General features: G+C 42.2%; 1 protein-coding gene across 1 annotated transcript; it reads right to left on the bottom strand.

Moving 5' to 3' along the window:
• Positions 1-10,900: 10,900 nt before the first annotated feature.
• On the bottom strand, positions 10,901-11,842 carry LOC103749360 (olfactory receptor 10-like). The gene has a single exon (XM_008852225.2). It carries the CDS (start codon positions 11,840-11,842, stop codon positions 10,901-10,903), a length of 942 nt encoding a protein of 313 aa, XP_008850447.2.
• Between the last annotated feature and the right edge of the window lie 1,396 nt (positions 11,843-13,238).

Here is a 13,238-nt window from a genome sequence, read left to right as displayed (position 1 = left end):
GCCTATGGAGGTCAGAAGAGGGCATTGGATTCCCCTGGAACTGGAGTTAAGAACAGTTGTTAGCCACTATGTGGGTGCTGGGAATTGGAACCCAGCTCCTCTGCAAGAGCAGCAGTGCCCTTAACCACTGAGCCATCTCTCTAGCCCTGACCATCAGCTTTAATTAGAGAACTGTCTCTCTAGGAAGAACGGTGGTGAATACGGAGACTTTTGGCTGTTCAAGAAGCTGAAAAAGGGACTGCTGAGTGCTCATACTGTTTATGCCACCTCCTCTAAGGTCCAGAGAATATGGTGGTGGAAGAGGCAGAAAGAATGTGCCAGAATATTGGGAGACAGGTTTTAAAATGGTATCTTCTGGGCTTGTCAGAGTTATCACGACCATGATCTCAGCAGTTGTGGCTGCCTGCACTGGGCCTGTACAATAGTCAGTCATGATGGACGAGGGGCTCATAGGGCCTTAGGCCTCCCTGCTGAGCACTGGCTGCTAATGGATTCTGGGGGAAGACTCATCTTCAGATGTGTATTCACTGATGAAACCACCAGGCTCTACTGGAAAACTCCAAACCCACGTTTTCTCTCTGAGGGGCCCTGGCTAAACTCAGTGGGTAACAAAACAAAACAAAGCAAATAAGAAATACACATGGGAAAGGAACCTATAGAGAGAGGAGGGGCTGCTTCCCAGGCATGGGATGGAGGGAGAGAGAAAGAGAGAAAGAGAGAGAGAGAGAGAGAGAGAGAGAGAGAGAGAAAGAGAGAGAGGTGAAACCAATCAGAAAACATTGCATACATGTATACAATTGTCAAGGAGCAAATTTAATTAATGAAAAAGTGTAGGAAGATTTATTTCAGGTTAGTTATTATGCTGTTTATTGGTTTTGCATATAGAAAGGGAGTGGGAGGATTGTTGGAGCTTTATTTATAGAACAATTATTTTGCATAGATTTTGTTTGTGATCTAACTAGCTAACACTGATTTCAACAGCTTTATTGAGATATAATTCACACATGTGGTACTTGTGTTTAAAATATGCTTTGTAATGTTCTAGTAGATTCACAAATTTATGTATCTATTATTTTGGCACATTTTCATGACTTCAGCTCAGGTCATGCCCATTTGCAGTCTCTACTCTCGTCTCATGTTCAGGCAATCACGAATGTAATTTCTGCCTCTGTACATTTGCCTTCTCTGGACATTTCACGGTTCCTTCAAGGCTTATCCGTGGGAGCATTTTCAGTTCACTAGTCTTTTTTTTTTTTTTTCATTTTAAGACAGGGTCTCCCTGTAGCCCCAGCTGTCCTGGAACTCACTATGTAGACCAGGCTGGCCTCAAACTCACAGAGATCTGCCTGCCTCTGCCTCCCAAGTGCTGTGATTAAAGGCTTGCGCCACCACGCCCGGCTCACTATTCTTTTTTATGACAAATTTCATGGATAGATCATGTATTCTCTCTCCACTCATTTATTGATGAACGTTCAGTTTGTTTCCACATTTCGATTACTGCGGAAATGATGGTATGAAACAGTATAATTCAGTTTTTGTATAGGAATGCTGATTCCTGTAATTTCAAAGAAAAACGAATAAAACATTTTAGTGAAACTAAAGCTACTTACTATACACCTGAAAAACCTAGAAAACAGACATTTTGTGAAAATGATGTCAGTCCTCTGTGGAATTAAAAAAGGAAGAAAGCGGGTTGGAGAGACGGCTCAACAGTTAAGAGCACTGACTGCTCTTGCAGAAGACTTGGGTTTGAATCCCAGCACTCACATGAAGGCTAACAACCCTCCAGAACTCCAGTTCCAGAGGGATCCAATGCCCTCTTTTGTCCTCCACGGGCACTGCACGACGCACGTGCACTTATATTCATGCATGCATATACTCATACACATAAAAAAGATAAATAAAAAGGAAGAAAGAAAAAAATTCTTGCTTGTTATACAAGCATCTTACCCTTAAAGGTGTTTATAAGATGGGTGTGTTAGCACATACCTTTAATCCCAGCACTCAGGAGACAGACATAGGCAGAGATCTCTGTGAGATTGAGGCCAGCCTGGTCTGCATACTGAATTTCAAGTCACCTGGAGCTGCAGGGAGATTGTCTAAAAAAGAAAACAAAGAAAAAGGTACTTGTACAGTCTGGCAGTTGGATTTGTTTTGCTGGAATTTTTTATGACAAAGATGAGTAGAATCCACATGAAAATCCACTCTTTCATTTTTTTTTTTCAGGGAGTCAAGTGGCAACACTAGTCCTAAATTGTCTCAGATAAAGTCAGCAGGAGCTGAGCAGCCACTGTCTCTTTTCAGAAGGAGCACAGAACTGCTCCACACAACCAGCCTGTCATCACACACCATTCTCCCAGACACAAGAAGGGGGCTGTGCAAAGCTGAGGCAGACTGGAGAAGGGGTCTAGCCACCGGCCGACTTCACCCAAGAATCAGGACAAAATGGCTTAACAGGTCAGTAGCCTCCTGGCATGAGGAGTCCATCAGGTGAAGCCATAACCATTACTGTGCCACCAGGCAGAGGTTTTGATTGTAGACACTCCAGGGATAGAGAATCCCTCCTTCGCTCCAGCTTAGCAGGTGGAGTGGCATCACCAGCGCCAGGTCCCTTCCACAGTGTCTGTTTCTTGCAGGGGTTCAGGAGGAATGGGGGTTCTTCCCCTTTCTTTTCCCTTGGCTCAGTGATGGAAGTTGGGGTCTCATTACCTTTGTAAGTCTGATATTCCTATTTCTGGATTTTATTGTCACGTCCCACATCTTCTGCTGACTGTGGCTCTGACTCTGCACTGCTCCTCTCTCTCTGGCATGGACCAGATGCTTCCTTTCTTCTTGGGACACTGGAGAGTGCTGTTTGTCCATGCTCTGCCATCTTGAAAGTCCATATAACTTGTTTCATAGTTGCATTGTAGCTCTCTTTTTTTGCTATTTCTTCTGACAGTATTCCAATATAATTAAATGATTTATTCTTTTTGGGACAGGCTTTCACTATTTAGCCTTGTATGACCTGGGACTCACTATGTAGGCTAGGCTGTACTTGAACTCACAGAAATCCTGCCTCTGCCTCCTGAGTGCTGGGATTAAAGGTGAGCACTACCATGGTAGGCTTATAGAGTGTTTTTACTCTGTAGATTTTGTTTTGTGTTTATTATAAGACAAAAATGTCTTTGATTATGATGAGCTATTTTGAACTGATACCAACATATTGTGAACAACAAGATAAGGTAGAAGAATAAAAATACATAAAAACTCTATACTTCACCATTTTTTGTATCTTTGCTAGCTCTTTCTTATATCTTTTTGTATAGACCATCTCTTAACCTATTAATGCAGTTGATATTTTGTTTTTTAAAAATATTTTTATTTATTATTTTTATTTTCTGTGTATGTGTGTATTGCCTGCATGTAGATAAGTGCACAATGTTGTGCAATGCCTGTGGAGGTCAGAAGAGGCTGTCAGATCCTCTGGGATGGGAGTTACGGACAGTTGTTAGCTGGGATTCGAACCCAGGTCTTCTGCAAGAACAACCAATGTTCTTAACTGCTGAGCCATCTTTCCAGCCCCTATATTTTGTTTTTTAATGCTCATGCTGGATGTGCTTGGTTTGCAAACCTGTTGATAATATTGGACTGTTCTGAATTTCCGTGAGTAGATGCTGGTACCACTGACTTTCGTACTTTCCTGTTTGTTCTCATGTATTCATGCCTTTCTTGTCTGAGACTGAAGCGCTCTTTATAGCATGTCTTATAACAGTCTGATGAATGTATATCCCCTCTGCTTTTGTTTGTCTGATAATATTTTCTCTGTCCTCATTTCTAATAGCTCTGTTGAGTATATTAAAACATTTATTAAAAATTTAATTACATATATTCGTGTGCAACACCTTTGTGAACTGAAGGACTCAGTATTTATTCCACTCATTGTAGTCTGACTTTATGCCTGTCTCTTTAGACTGAAGCAAGCTACTGAGCCTGTAGACGCTTTGATTTTCCTCTGAGCCTGTAGTCACTTTTGCATTTTCAACAGTAGATGGCAGGCTAAGCCCAGGTTTCCCAGCCATTGGTGTGTTTTCACTGTTTCAGAGCTGGAGGGTGATGTCCTCAGTCAGCAGTTGGTGTGCTGTTCATTAAGAGTGAGCAGAATACTTAAAAGTATATTGTGATACCACAGTCCTCTCCCTGGGCCATAGTAAACACCTCTTTTGCAACCCAGGGTCTGTGGTGAGAAGCCGTGTAATTCCCCTGGCTCTGGGTAGACTAACCATAGTAAGATAATGCAACACTCATGGCCATAAATACTTCAAGGTGTTTCACACTCGGAATACAGCCCATGGATACCACCTCAGGTCAGGATAAGAGCATTGTACACGCTGGCATGAGTTGCCTCCTGGTGATGTAGACCTATAGCTCAAGTCCCCTGTAACCAGCCTCAGGTGAAACTGGCCAGAATACAAGCATGACAGCAGGGCAACATGTCCCCTCTTAGCTTGTCGTCTTTTCTAGAAGCTCTATCCGTAGATGATAACCTGGGGGTGGGAACCATTAGGATATTCCCAGTGTTAGGTTTCACCAACTCAGCCACAAGTCCCAAAGCAAAGTCCCAGGATTACTCCCCTATCCTAGTCCCAGAAAATGGAGTCTTGCTCCACACTATCGTGCCCAGAGTTGGGACAGTATGATGAAGGCCGTGTCTTGGCTACCTAAGCTGACACTAAGCTGGGACACATCTGAGTCTCATCGTCTGAAGTCAGGAGCAGCCTCTATGGGGTACCCATGCCTTAGCTAGTGCTGAAACGGGGCAAAATATAAATTTGTCCCAAAGTGGCACAGTCTCTCTCTGGTTCTCAGGCAGACTTAGACTTAGACTCCACCTTCAATTATTGACCCGGGGTTTGCTATGTGGCCTGAATTTGGGAACAGAGTAGTGGAGAAAATCCCTTGACCTCCAAGGCTGATACTAGATTAGGTTTAGGACTGATGTGTGTCCAGGTCCCTCCAAAGGTGGCAATGATGTAGGCCTAAACTTGACTTTGACTACTAGTTTGCAGGTATCTACTCCATCTGGAGATTTCTTCCTGGATATTGGAGCTATTGGTTTCTTAATGGTGCTGATCTTCCCACGGTGGCCTGATACTGAGCTCCCATGTGAAAGCCTGTGCTAGGTTTAATGGTGGGAAGGGACGGTGACAGCGGTCCCTTGTTCAGCTGGTTAATGCAGTCTTAGTAGCTCAGCCTGATGGTACAGGTCCAGGGCAGAATGTTCATGCGGCCCTTCAGTACTGCTTCACTTTGGTGGGCCCTGTATTAGGTTTCAAGGCTAAAGCATAACCTCAGTTCTTTATCCACCCCGCTTGGATTAGGAGCGTGTGCAGCTCTTCTTCTTGCCCTTTTCAATTCATCTCTCCTCATCATTGAATTCAGTCCAAGCACTGCAGCTCCTTGTTTGGTCCCCACTGCTCTCATGAAGGTCGTTTACTGTGAATACTTTTCCAGCTCAACGTATCTGCTGGCTCGATCCTCAGTGGATCCTAGCTGCCACTGTGCTCTTTTTGAAATCTGATTTAAATAATTTTCAACTTGAAATCTGGTTTAGGTAATTTTCAAGCACACAGAATGGGATGACACTGGTATTCGCTTTCTGTCCACAGCCTCCTGAACTTCCAGATCCTCCTTTCCGTGACAGTACCTCTGCCACTAGTTCTGTTTCTGTCTTTGTTTGTCCTGCTTGAATTCCTCTTTTTCTGGTATCGTCTCTTCACTCATTATTTATATGCTTTCAAATTCTCTATTTTCTTTTATTTCATGTGGACACTACCTATCTTGGTATAATTTTCCAATTTTTACATTTTAAATATAATAATTTTATATTTATATATTGAAAATCAGTTTTTTAGGTTTTCATACATGTCCTTTTAAACTTCCTCCCCCCTAACTCTTCTCAGATCTGCCTTTTTCCCTTCCTAACTTTGTGTCCTATTTTTTATAACTCGCGATTCCAGTTCGTGCTGCCCATGTTTCATGTTTTACTCATGAGTGTGGAGCCATGCACTAGAACAACTACACACATAAATGGGTACAGTGTGATAACTTGATCTATGTATCTAAAGTGTAATGATTAAATAAAGATAATTTATATTTCTATTTCCTCAAACATTTTCTCTCTGCCTCCCAAGTGCTGGGATTAAAGGCATGCGCCACCATGCCCAGCCTTATATATTACTTTTATCTTATATGTGTGAATGTATTGCCTGCATGTATGTAAGTGCACCCATGTTGTGCAATGCTTGCAGAGGTCAGAAGAAGGCATCAGATCCCCTGGACCTGGAGTTACAGATGGTTGTTAGCCACCATGTGGGTGCTTGGAATTGAACCCGGGTCGTCTGCAAGAGCAGCTAGTGCTTTTAACTGCTGAGCCACCTCTCCAGCCCCAATATTTGCTATTTCTATGTGTTGGAAATCTTCAAATAATTCTTATAATTTAAAGATATATGATGCATAATTTAAAATACAATTCCACTCTGGGCTATGAGAACTTGTTTCTTCTGTCCAAGTGTACTCTGGTACTCGTGCAGTGTATCTCTATCCTTCCCCATCTCCAGCCTTCCAGGCCTCTTCTTACCATTTTTATCTCTATTTCTAGGATACCAACTTTTTCAGCTTCCACATGTGAGAAGTGGTGGCATTTGACTTATTTGACTTTGTGCTTTTTATTTTTTATCTCATTGAATGTCTTCTATATTGATGAAAACAACAGGATTCCACTCTTTGTGGCTGAATAATAGTCTATTGTACAACATTTTCTTTGTTCTTTCACTCATTGGTGAGCACCTCTGTTTCTATTTTGACAATTGTGAATAGTGATGTGAGAAACATGAGTATTGAATGGACACTTAATGTCTAGCACACTGAGTAGCCCACCTGCAGCTCTTAGTGGGGCTGATGACTGATGAGATGCTGTAGCCTCCTCTGTGCCGCCATAATGGTTTTACCTTTTTGTTTACCTGAGAACCAACTCCTCAGGTCTTATTGGAAGGTGCTATGCAAGCTGCCAAGGGAGAAAAGAATTCAATAGTCCCACTCAGCTGTAAAGCCCGTGAGCTACAACATTGACTGGCCGGACAAGAAAAAAAAGAAATTGAAATTACATCAGATTTGAAACTTGGTGTGCTTTGTGAAGTACTCATGTTAATACTTTATTATTATTACTTAAGAATTTCATGCATGAATACTGGACTTACAGCCTTCTACTCCTCCCTCTCCCCACAGGTCTTCCTTCTCCCCTCAACTCCTCCGATGCCCCCAAATTTCTTGTATGTTCTCTCTCATTTGTGGATCCTAGCTCCAAATCTTTAGATGTAAGAACACATCCTACACCATATGGTGGAGGGAAAAGAAGGACACAGGTGTTATCAGTGGGGAAATGGGAAAAGTAGGGCATGTGCTTTGACTGGGGAAGGGAAAGGGAGGGCATACGGGGAGAGGAATGGCAGAGAGATAACACTAAAGCTGTCTGAAAAACCTTAGGGGAGTGTGTTATTTCACAAGCTTTCTTAAATATACATGTATAATATAAACGTGAGCATGTCTGTATAGCTGAAGATGATCTAACAAAAATCCCATTGCCATTTCTGGCAAGGAAAACCTCCCTTCAAACTGTTGGTCAGGGTAGTCTGAGATTCCTAAAATAATATAGGTTATTAACATAGCCTTTGATTGCCTCCCAAAACTTGAAGGTAAGATACTATTGCTGAAAATGCCACACATTTTGAACACAGGACTTGGAGAAATTGAGCTGGAACTGACTAGAAGAGTCCTCCCCAAAGATTAGCTTTCATTGCATTGGAAGGTGCTATGCAAACTGCCAGGAGAGAAAACCAATCTGTGGTCCTCCCCAGCTGTAAACTGTATGAACCACAAAAATGACTGGCTCAGGAAATATCTGTATTGGTGCAGTAGTGACACTCTTATCTCTTGAGTGTAATCAATAACTACTTAATTGGACTTAGCATCTTCTCAATAGGAGGAAATCCATGCATGGTGCTGTAAGCATAGCCAAATATACATGGTTGGAGAGCCCACAGACCCTAGCGGAGAACCTAGTACTGCCACCATCCTAAACCAATGTAATTTTTTACTATACTCTAAATACTTAAATTCACAGGTAAGTGTAGCTCCAACCACTAATCAAAGAGGCTTTTTTTTTTTGCAAGAATGGAGTCTGTTGCAAAGTTTCACATCTTATTAAAATGTACAGAATAAGCAACTGTGTGGCGCCCAGCCCCAACGGACAGGTCTACAATGCAACCCCTAAACCTAAGGCTCAGGGAACATCACAGAAGAAGGGCTGGAAAGATGGTCAGAGGCAGAGGATCAGGATGGCTGCTGGGCAGTGTGCTGTAGGCATGGTACGGAAGCTGCATCCATGAGATCTCCACAGCAGGGTTCATTCAACAAAATCTGCACTATGAAAACACAGCGGACATGACAATATGGATGGGGGACATTTCACAGGGTCCCCTCTAGATGAAGAGCTACAGGCAGTCGATAGCTCTGAGGGAGGGAGAATCAGTTTTCTCCAGGGACAAGCTCCCTGATAGGTTATCCGGTTCCAAGTAGTATCTCTAAACACATGTGCACGTGTCACTGAAATGGACTCACTACACACACACACACACACACACACATACACACACACACATATATATACACACACATATATAAACCATGCATTTATATGTAGCAACAATGTTCAGTGTTTTATTGATACACATATTATAAAATAACCACTGTAAAAGATATGAGAAATGGGTCCTGAAATGGGAGGGGACACGGCTAGGGTCATAATGAGTGAGGGGTGAATTCTTGTCCTCTGATTAGGGAAGGTTCCTTCTGCCTGGCCCAGCACTGAATATTGACTTCTGGAAGGTGCTCTTATTCTGAGCTTCGTATTCTCTCACTACCAGACACGCCTAGAACCCACGCCCCTTCTCTGAAGAAGGATCACTCTCCTTCTTCTCAAACTCATGCCTTTAGTAAGTTATGTGTCAACATGATGCGCATAGATCACGAACACTAAACTAGAATGCTTTTCATGAGATCACCACTTCCAACTTCTGTACAAAAAAGGAAATCAAACCATGAAGCCTAATAAGGGGTATATTCTCGTAACCAGTGGTCTTCCAAAGAAGGGGTAGGTCTAATAAGAGAGATAATAGGTTGGTGCGAAAAGTTCTGGACCGTTAATTTTAAAGCATGAAAACTATGCTCAAACATATCAGTATCAATCAAAATAGGAACCATTATAATCAACACATTTTGCTGATGACAAAAATGTTTGTTTATTCCTGTAGTGTAAAAACCCATGCTTCAGGATTCGATAACTCCTGGAGAGCATTGTCTGCATCATGCTGGTTGTGGAAGTGTTTTCCCTGCAAAAAATTGTCAAGAGGCTTAAAGAAGTAGTAGTTTGTTGGTGACAGGTCAGGTGAATATACTGGGTAAGGCAAAACTCTATAGCTTAATTTGTTCACCTTTTAAAGTATTGGTTTTTGACCAGCAGTTGTAGTTGTCATGGAGAACTGGCCCCTTTCTGCTGCCCAGTGTGGCTGGAGCATTGCAGTTTTTGGTGCATCCTGTGATTTGCTGAGCACACTTCTCAGACGCAATGGTTTTGCCAGGATTCAGAAAGGTGTAGTGGATCAGACAAGCAGGTGACCACCAAACAGTGACCATGCCCTTGTTTTAGTGCGATTTGGCTTGGGGAAGTTCTTTGGCACTTTTGCTCAGTCTGACCATGGAGGTGGACATTGTTGGTTGTTGTATGATCCACTTTTTGTGACATATCACAATCAGACTGAGAAGTGCTTTATTGTTGTTGCACAGAATAAGAGAGGATGCACTGGAGAGATGGCTCAGAGGTTAAGAGCAGTGGCTTCTCTTGCAGAGGACCTAGGTTTGAGTCCCAGCATCCATGACTCTGGTTCCAGGGAATCTGACGCCCTCTTCTGACCTCCACGGGCATTGCATGACATGGGTGCACCCACCTACATGCAAGCAATATGCTCATACACATAAAATAAAATAATAAAATACTTTTTAAAAAGAGGATGAAAATGACACTAAACTTTTTCTTTTGGTCAGCTGATGAGGTACCACTTATTGAGAGTTTTCACCTTTCCCGTTTGCTTCAAATGCTTAATGACCATCGAGTAGTCTGCATGGAATTCCTTGTCAATTTCTTGAGTAGATGTAAGAAGAACAGCTTTACTGATATTCTTCTTAGGTCATTGTCAACTTCCAATGGCTATTCACTATGCTCCTTATCCTCAAGGCTATTGTCTTTACAAAACAACTTAAAATTTAAATATTTATTTATTTTGCACATGTGTATGTGCATGTGGTTTTGCACATGCAGACCTTCAGGTCATCAGGCTCAACAGCAAGCACCTTTACCCGCTGAGTCATTTAGCTGGCCCTAAAGGACATCTTGAACCAACACTGAGTCACTCTACATTCATTAGCAGGTCCTTGATATTATGACTTGTCTTTGCTGCTTTACGACCCATTTTTAACTCAAATAAGAATATTGATTGAATTTTCTTTTTGTCAAACATCATTTCCATAATACAAAATAAATATAAAATAAATAGCAAATAATCAGTCATTAACAAAAAACATAATGTGAGAAATTCCCAGTAAAACTATGTATACTCTGACAACATTTACTAAGAACACATTCCAGTAGCAAACAGCAAATCTAACAATGCAGAAGCTGCAGTTACGTTTACACCATTCTAATAGAACACATTCCAGTAGCAAACAGCAAATCTAACAATGCAGAAGCTGCAATTACGTTTACACCATTCTAATATTCAATACTGTACAGGCATTCCTTTCTTTCCTATCTGGAGTCCATGCCTCTCCCCAGCACCTTCCACAGAGCCCCCTTCACATCCTTGTTCCTCAGGGTGTAAATCAGAGGATTGAGCATGGGGGTAATTACAGTATAAAAAAGGGCCACAAACTTTCCTTGACTCTCGGAATACCTGTGCACAGGTTGGAGATATGTGGAGATGGCTGAGCCATAAAATAGAGACACCACAATGAGGTGGGATGCACAGGTCCCAAAAGCCTTTCTGCGGCCAGCCGATGACTTGATGCTCACCACAGCCCTGGCGATGTATGCATAGGAGCCTAGAATTAGCACTGCAGGACAGACCAAGATTATGACTCGGGCCACAAACAAATTGGCCTCTGTTCCTCCTGTGTCCTCACATGCCAACTTCAGGAGAACAGGCATCTCACAGAAGAAGTGATTCAGTTGGTGACCACAGAGAGGCCTGGCCATCATGAGGCCTGTCTGAATCAGAGCGTTCACGAGGCCTCCCACCCAGGAGAATGCAACCAATGCCCTACAGAGAAAGGGGTGCATAACGGTTGTGTAGTGGAGTGGACGACACACAGCAGCGTAGCGGTCAACGGCCATTGCCACCAAGAGCACACATTCAACGCCTCCCAAAGAGAGGACTATGAAGAGCTGGGCCACACACCTTCCGAAGCTGATGGTTCTGTCAAGTCCAGAGAGATTGACCAGGAGCTGGGGCACAGTGCTGGTGGTGTAGCAGAGGTCCAGGAAGGAGAGGTGGGCGAGGAAGAAGTACATGGGTGTGTGCAGTCGACGGTCCAGTCTTGACAGAATGATGATCAAGGTGTTGCCAAAGATCGTTAGAGAGTAGAAAATAGAAATGAAGACAAAAAAGACAAGTTCTAGGTGAGGCCAATCAGAGAAGCCGACCAAGATGAAGCCTTCTTCTGAACTGGTGTTGGGACCATCCATAGACATCCACCTGCAGAAACACGAAGACAATTCGCTGTTTCCCATGAATTAAAATTGCTATGTCATAATAATTCTAAATACTCTCAATCCACAGATTTTTCTATGTTGCTATCCTGTCCACTTCTCTTGAGTGTTCCTTTTGAAAAGTAAAATTTTATCAAATCTTTGAGAATTTCAAACATGCACACAAAATACTGACCCTATTCACCCCAGTCTTCCCCTTAACTCCTCTTAGATACACCCACCCCTACCCCTCCTAACTTCATGTTTCTTTCTTTGTCTCTCTTTTTTGTTTATTTTTAGTGAACTTTTGTATATTTCATACACAACATCTTATGTTTATACCCCTTCTCCATTGGCATTCTCCCATAAACACCTCCCCCACTGGATTTCATGCATCCTGTCCTTTATGTTAAGGGTTAGTGGGTAAAGTTAGCATCCCTAGACATTCCTCAGTGAAAGTTCATCCATGGGGTACGCAGCAGTAACCAGTAGTTCTTTGTCTAAGATTCTCTTTCTTTGTTTTAAATAACCCACAGAGTCTAATTTTTGCTAACCACATACTTGTGGGAGTGGGGGGCCATCCACAGGAGAATGTTTGATCTACTAGGGTCACACCCTTGATGAAAACTGACTTTCCCTCCTCCAGCAACCATCTACTATCAATAGCTCCTCAGCTAGGGATGGGGGTCATGTGGGCCCCTTCCCTAGCTATGGTGGAATGTTGACTGTCTTGATCTTGTGCAGGCAACTGAGTCTTCTTTTTTAACTCAGCTCTTCTTTGTACCAAGATCACTGGCTTAGACATGATGTGGCCTTGTTTGAACACTGTTCCTGCTGCTGTTTGATCCATGATTTAGCCAGGCCACTCAATTGTTTGAAAGTGATGTTTTCTTTCCCAGTGCATTGACTCTAGGAGCTAAAACACTGATACAGGATCTGTCTTCAAAGTCTAATGTGAAAGATACAGCATTAATATTGGGTGTGGTTCTGTTTTTCTAATGAGATAGACTATTTCAGTTCATTTAGACAGAGGATAAATCAGGCAGAGTCATACATCTGGCCGTTTGGTTTTCACTTACTGTCACAGACAGTGTTTCAAAATAATCATAAAATATATTCTATGATTACGTGAAAGATGCAGCATTAATATTGGGTGTGATTCTGTTTTTCTAATGAGATAGTCTATTTCAGTTCATTTAGACAGAGGATAAATCAGGCCGAGTCATACATCTGGCCGTTTGGTTTTCACTTACTGTCACAGACAGTATTTCAAAATAATCATAAAATATATTCTATGATTACAACTTGGTAACAATGATACACAGGAAGTAATTTGTTAGTGTGAGATACTTACATGACTCTAGCCAGATTAGTTATTAATATGTATTGCTGACTCTAG

This window comes from Nannospalax galili, unplaced genomic scaffold, assembly GCF_000622305.1.
Source record: "Nannospalax galili isolate Female #2095 unplaced genomic scaffold, S.galili_v1.0 scaffold1206, whole genome shotgun sequence".
Taxonomy (NCBI): Eukaryota; Metazoa; Chordata; class Mammalia; order Rodentia; family Spalacidae; genus Nannospalax; species Nannospalax galili.
The sequence above is the reverse complement of the archived record's forward strand: the minus strand, read 5'-3'. Positions and strand labels throughout refer to the sequence as shown.

What these genes read in the sequence shown, in the direction of transcription:
- LOC103749360 (XM_008852225.2), bottom strand. Translation starts at nt 11,842, where the DNA reads ATGTCTATGGATGGTCCCAACACCAGTTCAGAAGAAGGCTTCATCTTG.